General features: G+C 36.8%; 1 protein-coding gene across 5 annotated transcripts in view; it reads left to right on the top strand.

Annotated features, from left to right (window-relative positions):
• The window catches only part of MON2 (MON2 homolog, regulator of endosome-to-Golgi trafficking), a 73,150-nt gene extending 59,021 nt beyond the window's left edge, over window positions 1-14,129 (top strand). For 2 of the 5 annotated variants that reach the window (XM_051795734.1, XM_051795733.1), the window contains 5 exons: window positions 3,132-3,192; window positions 4,479-4,602; window positions 5,389-5,596; window positions 6,397-6,479; window positions 8,344-14,129. In XM_051795734.1, the coding sequence (XP_051651694.1) occupies window positions 3,132-3,192; window positions 4,479-4,602; window positions 5,389-5,596; window positions 6,397-6,479; window positions 8,344-8,507 (640 nt within the window). In that variant the 3' untranslated portion in view covers window positions 8,508-14,129. Of the gene's footprint in view, window positions 1-3,131; window positions 3,193-4,478; window positions 4,603-5,388; window positions 5,597-6,396; window positions 6,480-8,343 lie in introns of those variants that run through there. The other 3 variants (XR_007905925.1, XR_007905924.1, XR_007905926.1) reach the window with 3 other exon arrangements.
• The last annotated feature ends 1,095 nt before the right edge of the window (window positions 14,130-15,224 follow it).

Raw genomic sequence — 15,224 nt, 5'->3', positions numbered from 1 at the left:
TTGTTATGATCAGGTTCTTTCAAATTATTACAGAGATGCCTCTGTCCAAAGAAAGGTGTAAATGAGACCATATGCTGAAGTCAATAGTACGGATTTTTATTATAACAGTAAATGTGAGGTAGAAAGGGATAGAAAGAAATAGGGAAAAGAGAGAGGGGGGAGAGAAAGAGACAGAGAGACAGATTAAGTAAAAATATCACCACTCTGTGGATTCCAACAGCATGCCACTGATCCTCTTCCTGTGGTCTTCCCAGTGGAGAGAGTCCCAGTCTTGTCAGTGATAGCTGCAGTCTGGATCTGTCAAGGGAAGCCCAGGGTGGTGAGGGAAAAGCCTGTGGTGGTGGAGAAGTCCTGTGTGGGGAGGAAAGAAGTCTGTTGGTGAGCAAAGCCAAGGGCGGTGAGGGAAGACCTTGGTGGTGAAGGAAGTCTCATGTGATGAGAGAAGTCCGTTGGTAAATGAAGTATAAGGTGGTAGGGAAAGTCCCATGTGGTAAGGGAAGAAAACCAAGTGTTGAGTGAAGTCCGTGTGTGGTTTCTTATGGGGCTTAGGCTTGGTGGGAACACTGTCAGTACCTCTCCTGGGGTGGGGAGTTCTACACTGGATTCAGCATTGCAGTCACTCACACCTGTGGATACATTATTCTCAGAGGATAACCGGACAATAGTACCACCTTTCTCAAGTTCCTGTCACAGTCCAAATTAGTAGGCATATTCAGGGAGGGTTGGGCTTCAGTGAGCAGCTGCTTCTTTGCACAGTTTGCTACAGTGGACAAAAGTCTTCCAGTGATTTTAAGAACGCTTAAGCCATAAACCATTTCAGTGTCTCACAAACATATAACCCCAAACTTCTTGTCTGCCTAACATACAAACCGGTAATAAACACAGTATTTCATATTTTATTTTGTGTTTTTTCTAGTCATACATGTAACACTTGTCTGTTTCATAGAAAGGGTGACGTTATCTACATGAAGCCTCTTTGAGGAGGGGAGATATATTTATTTTTCACGCAGGAACATTGGTACATACTGTCATAATTGTCTAAACTGAAAATTGGCTGTACGTGTGCAGACTGATCTTCAGATGTCTTATGCTAAGCACCCAGAAAATGGGGAAAAAAGGTTATCTTGGAAAAATTTTATTTGTCTTGGTCAGCAACATATAGGAACACTGGAAAAAAAATCAAAAGTAGTAAAACAAAACAACCGCCAGCTAAGCTAACCATATTTGAATGAGATTTCAAAACCTCCAAAGTTCTTAAACCTTCCATTAAAACTGGTGGGATGGAGAAGACAGGCCCAGGTAAGTACCCTTATTGAGACAAGGCTGGCACAGGTCCACAGCCATATATTGGGCAGCTGCCTTGCCTGTGAGCATGTGCTTAGCTCTGAACTACCCACCACGTCTGTTGTTTCCCAGGGAGGGGGACATGGGGTAGAGGAAAAGCTGGGAGTTTGGAAGTAAGCCAAAGGATGCCGTCCTGCTTGTCACTACAACAGTGCTTGGTTCCTTGTTCAGTCCAGAGCACTGTTTTCCTTACCTCTGCCTATTCTGCCATAAATTAGGCAGGGAATGTTTTGTCAGATTGACCCTATCATTTTCCTTCCTTTTCAGTAGTGACCATCCTGTGTACTTAATTGGATGGTTTCTCTGGAGTTTAAAAAAAAAAGGCAGTCTAATTTAAGATGCATTGTAACACACAGCCATACACAGTACCTGTGCACTGAAGTATCACAGACAATCTTAATTCCACTATTGCTAACCATTCCTTTCAAGTGGTCAAATTTCCAAACTGTTCCTCTGCTTGAAGATGTCATAGAGTTATTTTTAAAAGTTAGAAGTAAGGATACTTAAGGAAGGGTGCAAGGTGACAACACTGTAATAGTTTCATGATTTGTTCTTTTAGCCTCTCAATTTATGTAACTCAGAAAGTTCTCATACCACAAGTTATCCTTAGTTCATAATCCATTTTTCTTCTAGTAATTGTGCTAACTGTATCTTAAATCTGTGTAGACTTTAGGAGGCAATGATATGATTATGGGGTTATAAGCAAGGTAATTCAGAGTTTACGTATTGTGTGAAGTATCTTCTTTGTTTTTGGTTTTTTTTTCCCTCCTCAAAGTGCAGTAGAAGCATATCTGTAAAGCAAAACAGTTCATGATGAGGACCCATGACCTTTATTTCAGAGTAGCTCTAGAGTGGCAAGCATCTATGAAAGCTTGGAGTATATTTTTTGTTTAGTTTCATTGAAAATGAATCCAGTTTTATGGACTCTTAATACCAGACATGAACCAAGGTTTATAAAAGGGGATGTCTGAAAACTTTGAAAAGCCGATGTCTGATCCAAAGTAAAACACCCATGTAGGCACATCAACTGAAGTAGTTGATTGTTGTCTAAGTAGGAGGCCTTTACTCTTTCTGCCCTGCTGAGGAACTTGGCCCAATGAGGCAAAAGAAGCATAATCCAGCAAAGTAAAGGAAATTCACTGAACAGGTAGTCCAGTAAGTACATGGAAGGACTCCATAAATGAGATAAAATGTCACCAGAGAAAACCTCATGACTGAGAGCTAGCATAAAATTTCCAATCAAATGATACAAGATTTCCAAATGTACAAGCAGGTAGGATCTTGTGAAGTATTGGGTAATTTTCATGGTTGAATCACTTTTGGACGTTTCATCTGTAAATAAATTTTTATATATAATGGAAGAACTGCAGAAAGTTCTAAATGTCTTCAAAACTATTGTTTATAAAATGGGTTTTTATTTTAATAAAAATTATTAAGAATAAGAACAAGTATATCATTTCAGTTATCAAGGAAAGTAATGTTCCATTAATGAAAAGTGTTTTATTAATGTAGAAGAAAATGTAAAATTAAAATAAAGTTTTTTACAGTTGTACCACTGAAAATCAAAAGTCTCTTTCTTGCACAGTGATTGAAAATATCAATCACAGAATTCCATTAGACCAGATTGCTCAAAGGCCATCCAACCTGGCCTTGCAATCATTAATTATTACCATATAATAGTACCAACTTGATGCATGTAATGACTTCAAATGCAATGCATTTTCCCATACTTATCTCCTTACACATGTTGTGAATTTAAAAGTATAACATAGTATGTTTATTTTTAGTACACCTCCTGATAATCTCTCAATTCAAGAATTTCAGAAGAATGAGAGTATTGATGTTGAGGTAAGGAGCCTATAATATATACTGAATCTCATAAAGAGTAACATTCACAAGTTGCATTTGGTTCTGAAATATTTTTTTTTAAAAGTTACCCTTTCAGTATTTTTTCTGTGATATTGTATTCCTTTTTGAAAATAAGACAGGAAATTTATAGGCCCAAAATTCATCTGCTTCAGGGTGATGCAAAAAGTAGAAGGTGGAATGCCAAAAACTACTTCTTGTCCTCTCAACTTCAAAGCAACGTACAGCAGCTAAACCAGAATGTTTCTGCCTCTAACACATTACATGATCCTTACTTATTGTGTTATTGCCAAGCAATTGCACAGGTAATTGTAAACCACAGAGAAAACTGACAATTAAACCTGAAGTGAGTGCTTTCTGTGTTGAAGGGGGCAGTCAGCAATGAAATCGTTGCCCTTCAGATGTGTTCTCAATACTGAGAAACTTCTGCATAAATGAAGAAATGATGTTGTGTTTGTGCAGCACAGAGACGGGTGTAATTGTAGAGAGATAATGTTTGGTTGGATAAGACTGAAGAAAATGAAGAGAAGATGATACTTGAAATGAAGAGGGACTTGTCCCCTTTCACTCCAGGACAAAGAGATGTGGTAGAACAGGGATTAGGGGTACAAAGCAAAAGGAGTTGCAGAGAAGTATGGGTTTGATTCCCTGTCATCTTTCCAGAGTGGCAGCTGGGACACAAAGATTTCTGGATGAAAAGCGGGAGTGGTTCTGCCTGCAGTGAGCAGAACTCTCTGATCTAATGCATTAATTTATGGAGATCTAAACCCACTTTGTTCCTCCATGGGAGTATCAAGACAAGGATAGAAAGCATTTCAGTTAATGTGTATTGCCTTAAGCTTGTTTAGGCAATAAACTCACTTGTTCTGCTTTGCAGATGTTACACTGTAAGCATGTGATATGCGTGTTAATGTTGTACTGAGGATATTGAATTGTGGGGAGGGAGAGGGAAATTCCTAATGTTAGATTTTCTCTTTTCAATACCATAAGTTTGATTTGAAGAATATACTTCAAATGTCAGTGGAAATCTCAGTGATAACTCCTTCAGAAACTCTGGCAGAAGTGGGGGGAAAAGGTTTATTATTTCAAGTTTAATGTTCCATGCAAGACCACAATTTGGGATGTATCTGCAAATTTTAAAAGCTAAGCAATAGAAGATTTTGTAGTTTCATTAGGCCTGTCCCTCTTGTGTAATGTTTCTGTCTTCATACTAGATTTACAATTTTAATATTCAGAAAGCCAATATAAATATATTTAATTTATTTTAGGTGGTGCAGCTTATCAGCACAGAGATACTGCCATATGCTAATTTTATTCCTAAGGAATTTGTTGGTCAAATAATGACTATGCTCAACAAAGGTTCAATACATTCTCAATCCTCCTCCTTTACAGGTATGGTACCTGAATGACAAAAGCTATGGTATTTAAGTCTACTAGAAAATAATTAAAATGTTGTGAGTACTTACTCTGATAAAGACTTTAAGTTCCATGGCATGTATTCATTATAGACTGTTTGATATCCAGCTTGTTTTTATGAACTATATTTTGTGGAAGTTGCCAAGCATTCCTTGCAATTTTTTAAAAATTATTTCCTTACTGCTTGGCTAGTATCGTATATAATATTGTACTTGTGTTAGTTTCTACATAGTTTATTTTACTTTGTGCCAGTTTTAACAAAAATTTCAGACAATTGTAAGACAGATGTAATATCCTGTTCTGAAAAACAAAATGACCTTAGCATAACTATATGGTGTACCTAACCAGATGCCTTCTCTGCCTTTAAGAAAAAATCACCTATGGTCTTTTTTGAAAGATAAAAATGAACATAAACCATTACATAGAAAAATATTTGGAATGTACAGTACTAAATATTAGTATTTATGCTGAAGAACTGGGGTTGCTGGGTGTTTAATTGATTTCATGTATTTTATTACTAAAGCAATGTCAAGTATATGCCATGTTACTGAGCATGTTGCGTAATTCATCTTTTATTTTTTGAAGTATTGTGATTTTTGCACAGTCATTTTTTATTAGAATGTATTCTTAATATTTGTTCTTATCACTGTTAATATTTATTAATACTAGGGGATTGATAGCCTTTTTTCAAAGTATAATAAACCGACTGAAATGCAACATCATGCGCACTGGACAATTAGATATGTCATTTTACTTTGACAGAAGCTGAAATAGATATTCGAATGAGAGAGGAGTTTTCTAAGGTGTGTTTTGAAACACTGCTCCAGTTTTCATTCAGTAATAAAGTCACAACTCCTCAGGAAGGCTACATTTCTAGGATGGCACTTTCTGTGCTCTTGAAAAGGTCACAGGATGTATTGCATCGCTACATAGAAGATGAGAGATTGAGTGGCAAATGTCCTCTTCCACGGTATGTGTGTTTTCTTTAGGAACTGAAGGTGTTACCAGGACTTTATGAGAGGAAGGCTGCATTCATGAAAAAAATACTTAGTCATGAAAAAAATAAGGGGGGGTGTGTTGAAATGTAAAAGCCAGGGAAATATTTGTGGGGAAGACATTTCAAAGAAAATGCTGGTACCAATTTTTTGTTGAAAAACCTTTACATAATTATGGTCGTATTCTGTGCTTTTACATTTTCAGTTACTGAAACAACATATCTGATATCTATAGCATAATACTTCTGAAATCTGATTTCTTTTTATTCCCAATAGAGCTATGTGTAGTTACTAAATTGAGATGTGGAGTCTTACCAAAAATAAGATAAAATATCCCAATAGCAACATTGTGAATCATTACTCAAGTAACAGTTCTTGAAATGGAAAAATTGACTGAAGTACTAAGAAATTCTTTAAAATAGGAACTTATTTGAAATTCACTTAACTTTTGAAGGTTTTGATCATGAATGTGGAAATTGATTATTATGTAACTTTTAATCATGTATTTTGATATGAGTATTTTCAGATTGAGATGTGTATGGTGTTACTGTTTAGAGGATCAAATTTAAAGCTATCCTAGCTGAGACAATAGCAATGATGGTGGTAAAGTTAAAGAAAAATGATAACGTTAATCTCTAACTATCCTTTTAATGGCAGGCTTCATTGCAGCTGTTTGCCATTGGGTGTTGTTTTCATGTTGTGTAAGTTTCATAGAAAACTTATATTCTTAAGGCAAAAATGAGTAGTTGACTGTTTGCATTTTTTTCATTTCTAGGCAGCAAGTAACAGAAATCATATTTGTTTTAAAAGCTGTCAGCACTCTCATAGATTCACTTAAAAAAACTCAACCTGAAAATGGTAAGTTACTGTTAAACAACATGGTTCTAAACAAGGTAATGTTACATCTGCCACAAAGATGTATTTATTATTTCCTGTAGTAATTTTCCCAGAAATTTGAAAGAAAAGTGTAGTCTGTAAGATTCAGTGTTTTGTAATTCTTTGTATTTGCAGGTGGCAGGTAGACAGAAACAAAAACCACAAAGTTTTTCCAGTATGCCTAAAAGCATAAGGTTCTAAAATATATTTAATAAAAGAGAACCTCAATTTGTGGTGTCCTTTTCTAAAAACAAAGAAACCAAAAAGCTGCCATAAAACATTAGTGGAATTCTTAAATATATGAAGTCTTGATAGATCCTTTTTTCTTTCCATGATACCTTTGTAGGTCTTTATGGATCTTGTTCACATAGGTGCCCTCTGTAGTTGAAGCGGGTGTACAAGCTAAATGCACAGACAGGCTGGTAGATATTTAAACTTGTGGTCTTGCTATAGCTCTCTTCCTGTTTAAGTATCTCATGTGCCCTGGATTGAGAAAGATGTCTTAGCTCATTGATGCCCAAGTAAATGGTTGACAGATGTATTTAAAAGGTTGAATTAAATGAAAGACCTCAACTTCATTTATAATCATGTATCCTGTTCCTCCTGTAAGCTGCACCTACAGCGTATGTGTGGAGAGTTCTTGCAAGAAAACCTAGTCATGAGTCTTGGTATTGGACTCTGAAATTCTGGCAGAATTGCATATGCAACACTTCCCTCTACTTCCCTGCTTTTGATATTACAAAGAACAGAAAAAAACCCCTTTTCAACCCTGAAATAAACAAACAAACCAGTCTTTCCAGAAAAACACAGGCAGGTGGGTTTCTGCAAAGAGGCAGTGCCTCATTTACAGCATCACTGAGCAGCCAGAGTTATGATAATGTGTTTTCCAAGGCTGATGGCAAAAGGGTGCAGGCAGAACTATGCCAGGATGCATAAAGCCTTTTGGCAAACCCTGAAGGCAACAGAAGTACTACTTTGGTGGGTCTTCCTCTTAGAAGGGTAGAGTAGCCAGCTCAGCTGGACTGTTCCCCACATCCCTCTTCCTGTAATGAGAGGCATTCTTCCCCTGGACATATGCAGCAGTGCTTGCCAAACCTCCTGTGCACTTTCTTATAAAGAGAACCACTAGACAAATTACAGAATCACTTCACTCCCACTTCTTCTACCTTGTAATAATTTTATTTATTTAAGATAATTATTAATGTTGTCTGAAATCAGGGGTTGTTTTCTTTTAAAAGCAGAGCTAAAACAGAAATAAGCAATAAGATTAATAAATAAGATTCATGCTTCAATGTTTAATTTCACTTGTTGGAGTAACAAACTTTACTATGGATATTTTTTTTTCTTGGTCCAGCGTTTCTATTTCTGCTTTCTATAGCTCTTGTAATCTGGAATGATCTGAAATCAAAAGCAAGTCTCAGTGGTGACAATTTTCCAGAAGTGAGATATGTGTCCAGTTCAGTTTTCTGTCTGTAGCAGAGAAAAGCGGGCAGAAAATGCACATAGATTACAGATTTAATAAAAGTATTATCTTAAATTTGTCAGTTCTTCATCCAGAAAACACAGTGAATTACTCATATGTAGAAACACAGGTGTGTAGTACCATTTTATGGATATTATCCCATCTGGCCTCCAGTTGTGGCTGCAAAAAAAGAATATGGCTCTCCTGCGGAAATCATACCTTATATCTGAGTGCCCTGTGGGGATGCCATAGTGTCTGTATAGCACTGGCTACCTATGTTTAGGCAGCTGAGTGTGCCCTTATTTATACAAGTACTGAAAAAAAATTTGTTGTAAGAATTTGGACAGCAGTAAGTGATTCAATCTGTTGTTTTCTTCCTTGCAGTTGATGCTAGCACATGGGCACAAGTTATTGCCTTGTACCCGACTTTAGTAGAATGTATTACCTGCTCATCCTCGGAAGTGTGCTCTGCTCTGAAGGAGGCACTGATTCCTTTTAAGGACTTCATGCATCCACCAGCATCCAAGGTACAGAATGGAGAGTCTTGACCCCATAAAACTTCTTTTTTATTCTTGAAGGGAAAAAAAGTATCCAAAAATGTTTGTTCCCGGGTGAAGTTTCTCTGAGGAAATCTCTTGTGACTAGTACTTTGGCAACTGTGCTGACTGCCTTTTAACTGTACTAACAAGAGCTCAGTAAGTCGTGAATATAGGCTATATCTCAAAGGTTCCAGAGTGAGTAGCAGTGCAAACCTTTAATAAATTTAACTGACTAGTTGGAATCATTTATAATCTAATGTACTTGCTACAGTATCTTGAAGTGGTGATTGAAAAGTGGGCTTATGTACAGCTTGTTGTGTATGTGTTAATGATGTAATTAAAAATATTTCAATTCAGTCAGATTTATTAGGCTGGTGTTTTGCACCCTTTTTTTGAAGTACGAATTGTACTAAAATTTTATGCAAGATGGTACTGTAACATTCCATATATCTGTAACCAGCCTTTGTAAACAAAGGGAACTGATATACTTGTGTGTATAATAAATGGTACAGTTCTGTATAAAATAGTTGCATTTATTATTTAAATTCTTTTTAAAATATTGATAATGTCAAATGCTTGAAAATGTATTTATTATGAATAAGTTGTATGCTTGCATTTTTACTTACAGTTTGCCTTCTAAATTGCCAGATATGCTCATTCATATCTGATCATGTTATTAATTTTTGCTTAATTGAATGTATCTTCTTTGTGGCCATTGGACATCTACAAAGGGTCATATAACAAAAGATTGCAGCAAGCAGTCACAGTCTGCTGATCTCAAACTTCAGAGCAGTTGACCTGAAATAAGTTTGAATATGCAGAAATCCACTGTAGCACTTCAAGACTACCATACCTCACTTCATAATATATTTTTTCAAGATGTTTGTTTTACTTAACTCTGTCCATTTTTGTAGTTGCAGCCTTGCTTTAAAAAAAAACCCAAACATATTTGAGGATTGTTAGTCTTTTTTGGCCTTCTTGGCAAGTATCACAGTCTTTGAATCATGACCCAAGAAAGGTGATTTCAAGTATCTAAAATACTTGGCTGTAATACTGTGTTCAGTAATTCTAAGTGCTTTGTTTTGTAATGTCTTTTCAACCCAAACAAATTGTTCTAATCTTTTAATTATAAACTGTGTCTGATAAAAACCGCGAGAAGTGTAGTTTTGAAGATAGTTACTCATTTAGAAATGCAGTAAAATTCGTCATTAAGTAAATGTGAATGTTTCACTTTCACGTAATACACAATTGAAGTAAAACACTTTTAATAGTACTGTTTTTAAAGTTTGTGATCTAGCATTTAAACTCCTTATTTAATTCATTTTGATTTCAGTAATGTTTCACCTGTATTCACATATTTTTAATCTGTGATGTGAAAGCACAAAGGCCAAATATATATATAAAAAAAAGACAGGTGCCTTCCTATGGATTTCAGAGCTTATCTTTAGGGGTTTGTTTCTTCAAGTCTTTTGTAGATATTAAAAGATATTGTCATGCATAAGAAATGGTATTACATCTGTTTGCTTTGCACTTTCATGGCTAAAGGGACATTGATTGGTCCATATGAACAGGTGTAAAAGTTGTAGAAGCTTCAAGCTGAAGGTGTGATGAACTGGTCAGGGCTGCCCTGCATGAATAATGTTCTTCAAGCAGGGCTTTGGACAGGTTGCTCCCACAAGGCTCCAGTTTATGGTCCTTTTTAAAAGCTTTCTATTTCAAAGTACAGTAAATATTAAAGAGGCTTCAAACCTTGCACATTTCTGTTACCAAAGTTGCATAGAACTTAATTGTGAAGCGTGGATAGTTTTAAGAGAACACACAGTTTACATTAAAGAAACAAGTTCTTCTCATTAATAGAATTTATGTCAAAATACCTTCTGTGGAGGAGCAGTTCCAGTATACTGCAGAACTGGGTCTCGCATACAGGTAACAACATTATCCATACTCTGAAAGTGAAAACCTCACAACTGCTCTCCTAATTAGTGGAAGATAAGTCAAAGTCTATGAGGTTATTAAGGAAACAAAGCGTAAAACAGGAAAGAAGGGAATTAATTTGTTTTGGAATATATTATCTTAACCAGAATTTCTGAAAAGAGGTGTGCAGACCAAGCTGTGGGTAAATTTGTTTCTAATTAGTTTCTAATTGATTTTTCAGTGGTAATACAGGTGCATTTGTCCAATGAGGTAAATCTTCATTTTTATCTGTAATTCAAAAGGGGGATGCGTTAGTCTTTCCTGACTCTAAAACTGAGGCTATTTTACCACCTATAGACATTAATCTTCCAAAAATTTTGAAATAAACTACCAATGAGCTAACTTTCCTTTCTTTCCTCTTAATTACAAAATTAATAATATTTGTGCTATTTGAGGTGTGTTTTGGACATGCAAGCTTGGGTTGACTGGTAAAACTGCTTTCTTTTATTTGGTATAAATACTTTGAGAACTAAAAACAGAGCTACTTAGCTTAGAAAAGGTGTTTTCATTGAACTGATTGTCTGTGAATAAGAATTATTCCCTTTACTGTGCCTTCTTGTCTATCACTCAAATATTTCTTCCAACTTGAAGTATCAGTTTCTTTTTTCTCTTTGTACTTTCTGCTAAACATTCTTAGGGTTTCTTTGATGCAAACAGCATTTTTGAATGTTTAAATTTCACATTTTTACATGTTTTTAGCAAGGTAAATCTTGCTTTGGAAGGAATCGAATTAATTTAACATTACCTATTGAGTAGACCCATGTCCAAGTTTTTTTCAAGTCTGTAGGGTTGCTTATTCACGAGAAGTAAAACCCATGGACTTTTTCAGGATTGGGGTCTGCAGTGTGTCACTGAAGGCAGCTAGAAGAGGGATACAGCTGACTATATAGAAATGTGTCAGCTGGAAGTCAGAAGATAAGCATTAATTGCTTATTGAATGTAATTACAGTCTTCACCTTTTTCCTTCTTGTCTACAATTTTAAAAAAGACATGGATGGGAATTCAAATTATTACATTAATAGCATGTTCATATCAAGACTTTGGATTACTTGGGAAAACTTGTACATCTCAATGCCATGACCATTGCCTTAATGTACTCAAGGATTTAAGATTGCATAGTAACTGATTATGAAAAAAGAAAGAGGCCTCAAGCTGGGAACTTCTTAAAGAACATCTTATTCTTAGAAGTAACCTACAGTAGTTATTTGCTTATCTTCAGAGATGGTTATCTAACTGGAATCTGTTTTGTTCCCTTGTACATGAGCCTGCTTCCCCACCTCTTTTATTGGTGAACTGTGGAATGTTACTGGACATTAAACCACATGAAACACATGGTCACTGTAAATTATTTACAAGAGTAAGAGTACATCTGGGAAATTCAGTAGTTTTTCATCATATTCTGCAGATGGGGTTCTTTCTTTACTTGGGTTGAGTTGTTTCTTCTTGTCAAACAGCAAATCTTCTCATAGCTGGCCTTGAACTCTTCAGGCAAGATATTTTTAGCGAGATTAATGCCTTTCTTTTCCTCAGCACATGACAAGCACAAGTACTAGTCATCAGTGAGAGAAGGAATTGCTGTCCACAGCTGCCTTGTGAGCAGCGCGTATTCTGACTGCTACAGGCCCATAAGGATGTTTAAAGTGGGGTGCATCAGAAAATTCCAAATAAGGCAGCTAGTGTGTAGGGTTTGTTTAATTTGGAATCCAAAATTGTGCATAGATATGGCCTATATCCGTAGGTGTAAACCATTTAACCATCAGCAAAATATTGATATTATATTTTTATTCCCTGCAAAGAGCTTACTTTCTCCATGGATTTTCCACCCCTACCTTCTGACAGTACTTTTCTGTGTGTGCTTCAGGTGTAAGTTTTTGGGGCAGGGACTCTTCGTCTATACAGCATTTTGTATATCGGGGCAAGTATAAGTCCTATAACAATGATTGTAAAAAGTCAATGTAGAAGATAGATTTCATTTGGGGAGTACATACTCTTTAGGGTTCGTAGCTGAGTTGTAGTGTTCAGGTTTATGTCACATTCAAAGTATCTGACTGCTGTGTAATTCAAGACAGACAACATTACACCGCCTAGGAACCAGTTGCTGGGATCAAGAATGACTACAGCAGCAGCAAGTGAGCAAAATACTGCATGGATGGTTTAAGACAACTTGTGTGAGAAAGAAAGTGAAATTCAATACTCATGATTCTTAGGGAGGAGGGAGAACCTCAAAATAAAAATGACTGGACTTGAAGAAGGCAGCCCAGAAAATTGATAGGGAAGATCTCACAGAAGACAAGTTTGAGTTAAGAGAGGAACTGAGGAGATAAGACAGTTCCTTGGAGATGTGAAGGTCTTAACTGAAAATATGTACCAGACTAGCTGTAATAAGAGACCAACTCAGTTAAACAAGGAATTTCATTGAATTCAAATACAATGAGCAGAGGACCATGGAAGGTGGAAATTCAGATAACGCCAAAGAACAGTGTCAATAGATAGGGATGAAAGTAGATGAGATACACCAGTCAGCTGACAGAATAAATGCATAAATAGTAAAAGATTTGCACTAACAAAAGTTCTGACTACTTAAAAGAATATGGCTGTTGAAACAGGTGATTGGTGTTTGGTTCAAAGCTGCAATTTCTGTTGAATTATTTCGTTTGTTACAGTGATGACTGATCCAAAAAGTCACTGTCAACTGCCAGAGTATTGCTTGTGCAAATGATATGAGTGAGAAAGATTGAAGAAGCTTGCCTAGAAAAAGGAAAACAGCATAGAAAATGGTTATATCCTGTCAAATTGACTGAGCCGGACAAATTTCTTCCTGGTATTTAAAGAACTAATCTGAGTAATTTCAGCATTTTAAAGATCATCTTTGTGATGTCCTTCTGTCCTATCAGTTAGTGAGTAACATGCTAAAAAACAGTCCTTCTATTTCTGAGCTCCTTATTTAACCATTTTTGTCTTGATTAGGAAACAACTTTGATAAAAAGGATAAGGTAGCTGTGTGTTCACTGTGCTAACTGCAGGACTTCACTAGCAAGAGATGAGACCATTGCTTGAATTTCTTATCTATGTTTAAAGGAGCTCTCAGATAAGCTTATTTTTGAAATCAGTATGATAAACTTTTCTCTTTCCATGTTAACATGTTTATTCCCACTGGTGGTCCAGATGCCTGCCTTAAGAACTTCATAAGAAATCTCATTTATCTTCTTTTTACCTGAAGCATGATATCCTTATGGAAGGAATGAGTTAAGTACAGCTACCATCTTTTTCTTCAATCAAAAATACTGCAATGTTGAAGCATACTCAAAGGCATCATCCCATCAGTCTGTTTTGTTTTCAGAAGAGATTACCAATGAGAAAGAAAATCCCTTGGAAATCAGGTCTCGGTTTGGCATCTTCACAGTTTCGTTACCGAAGACTCTGATCTTCAAAGTGGAGTCATACCTGTTGCTCTCTGTGCACAGAACATCTGTCTTAGTCTTGGCAGGAGTCTCCATGGCCAGTGGTATCTCCAAAGCTGATAGCTTTAAGACTGCAGAGGCTTGTGAGGATGTGACAGTTGGAAACTTGAAACTTGTCCAAACTTTACATTGCCTAGTCTGTTGTTTTTAATGTTAACTATTTCTTACTTGGAACTATTAAAGTTGCCGAGGAACAGCTTATGTTTCTGGCTTCCTTGCCAGAAGACTCACTCTTCTTTCCCCCATCACATCACAAACTAATGCCTGGTCATGAGGGGAGAGACTGAAAGGCTCCATAGAAAAATGGCAGCCAAAACTGGATTGCCATCAATTCAGAGAGCAGAGAGAGCAGTCTGGTTTTGATCAGCCTCTCTCATAAGAAAACATGAAGAGGACAGGAGTATTAAGTGCATAGTACTGCTGGCATGTACATGTACAAAGACCTGGTTTCTGGAGTACATCACAAGTATTACTTGCAGATTTACTTACTGAACATCTCTTCATGCCTCCTTGCTTGGCATAGCATAATATGGTACTGCCTTACCACTAAAATGACCCCCAGAGTCTGCACAAAGTACTGTCCTAAAACAAATGAGGAAAGAGAAACATTTGTCTTAGAACAGAGTGACTTAAATATCTTCTTTCAAAATATGAAGTTAATAATGTACGTTACAGCTGCATGCACCATAATATCTTAAAATTTGAAGCAGTTATGTGTTGCCAAAGTCTCAAAGAGAATGCATTGAACCGATGGAGTAGCACAAACCCCTCCCTCTTTACAGAGTTAAGAGTGGGAAGCAAGTTCTTGAAGTGCTAAACTACAGTCAGAGGACCCCTGGTGGTCTAGTGGTTAGGATGCGGCACTCTCACCACCGAGGCCCGGGTTCGATTCCCAGTCAGGGGACTCCTCCGGGCAGATGGAGCTCGTCAGCCCTGTAAGGCCATCCATCTAAGAGAAGGTCACTCTAAACAAACCTACGTCCTGAGGACCTCGCTGCCACCGTCCGAGCTCGCTCGGCCCCAGCAGATGAACCTCAGGATTAAAGGGTGGGCTCAGTTCAGCGCACACTGTGTCTCACCTAAAAAATCCACTGCGCAGGCTCGAAGGGTAATGACCTTTCCCAAATCTTCGTTCGCAAAGACTGGCCATGATGATGATGATGATGATGAAACTACAGTCTAATAGCAGTAGCTGTTTCTTGCAGTTTAATTTCACTTTAATCAGCTCAATTCAAACAACTAGGTCAAATTTGGAAATGGGTTAGGAATTGAAAAAGTTTTGGGTTTTTTT

This window comes from Manacus candei, unplaced genomic scaffold, assembly GCF_025592945.1.
Source record: "Manacus candei isolate 608988 ecotype Guabito, Panama unplaced genomic scaffold, ASM2559294v1 h1tg000043l, whole genome shotgun sequence".
NCBI lineage: Eukaryota > Metazoa > Chordata > Aves > Passeriformes > Pipridae > Manacus > Manacus candei.
This window is presented reverse-complemented; position numbering and strand designations above follow the sequence as displayed.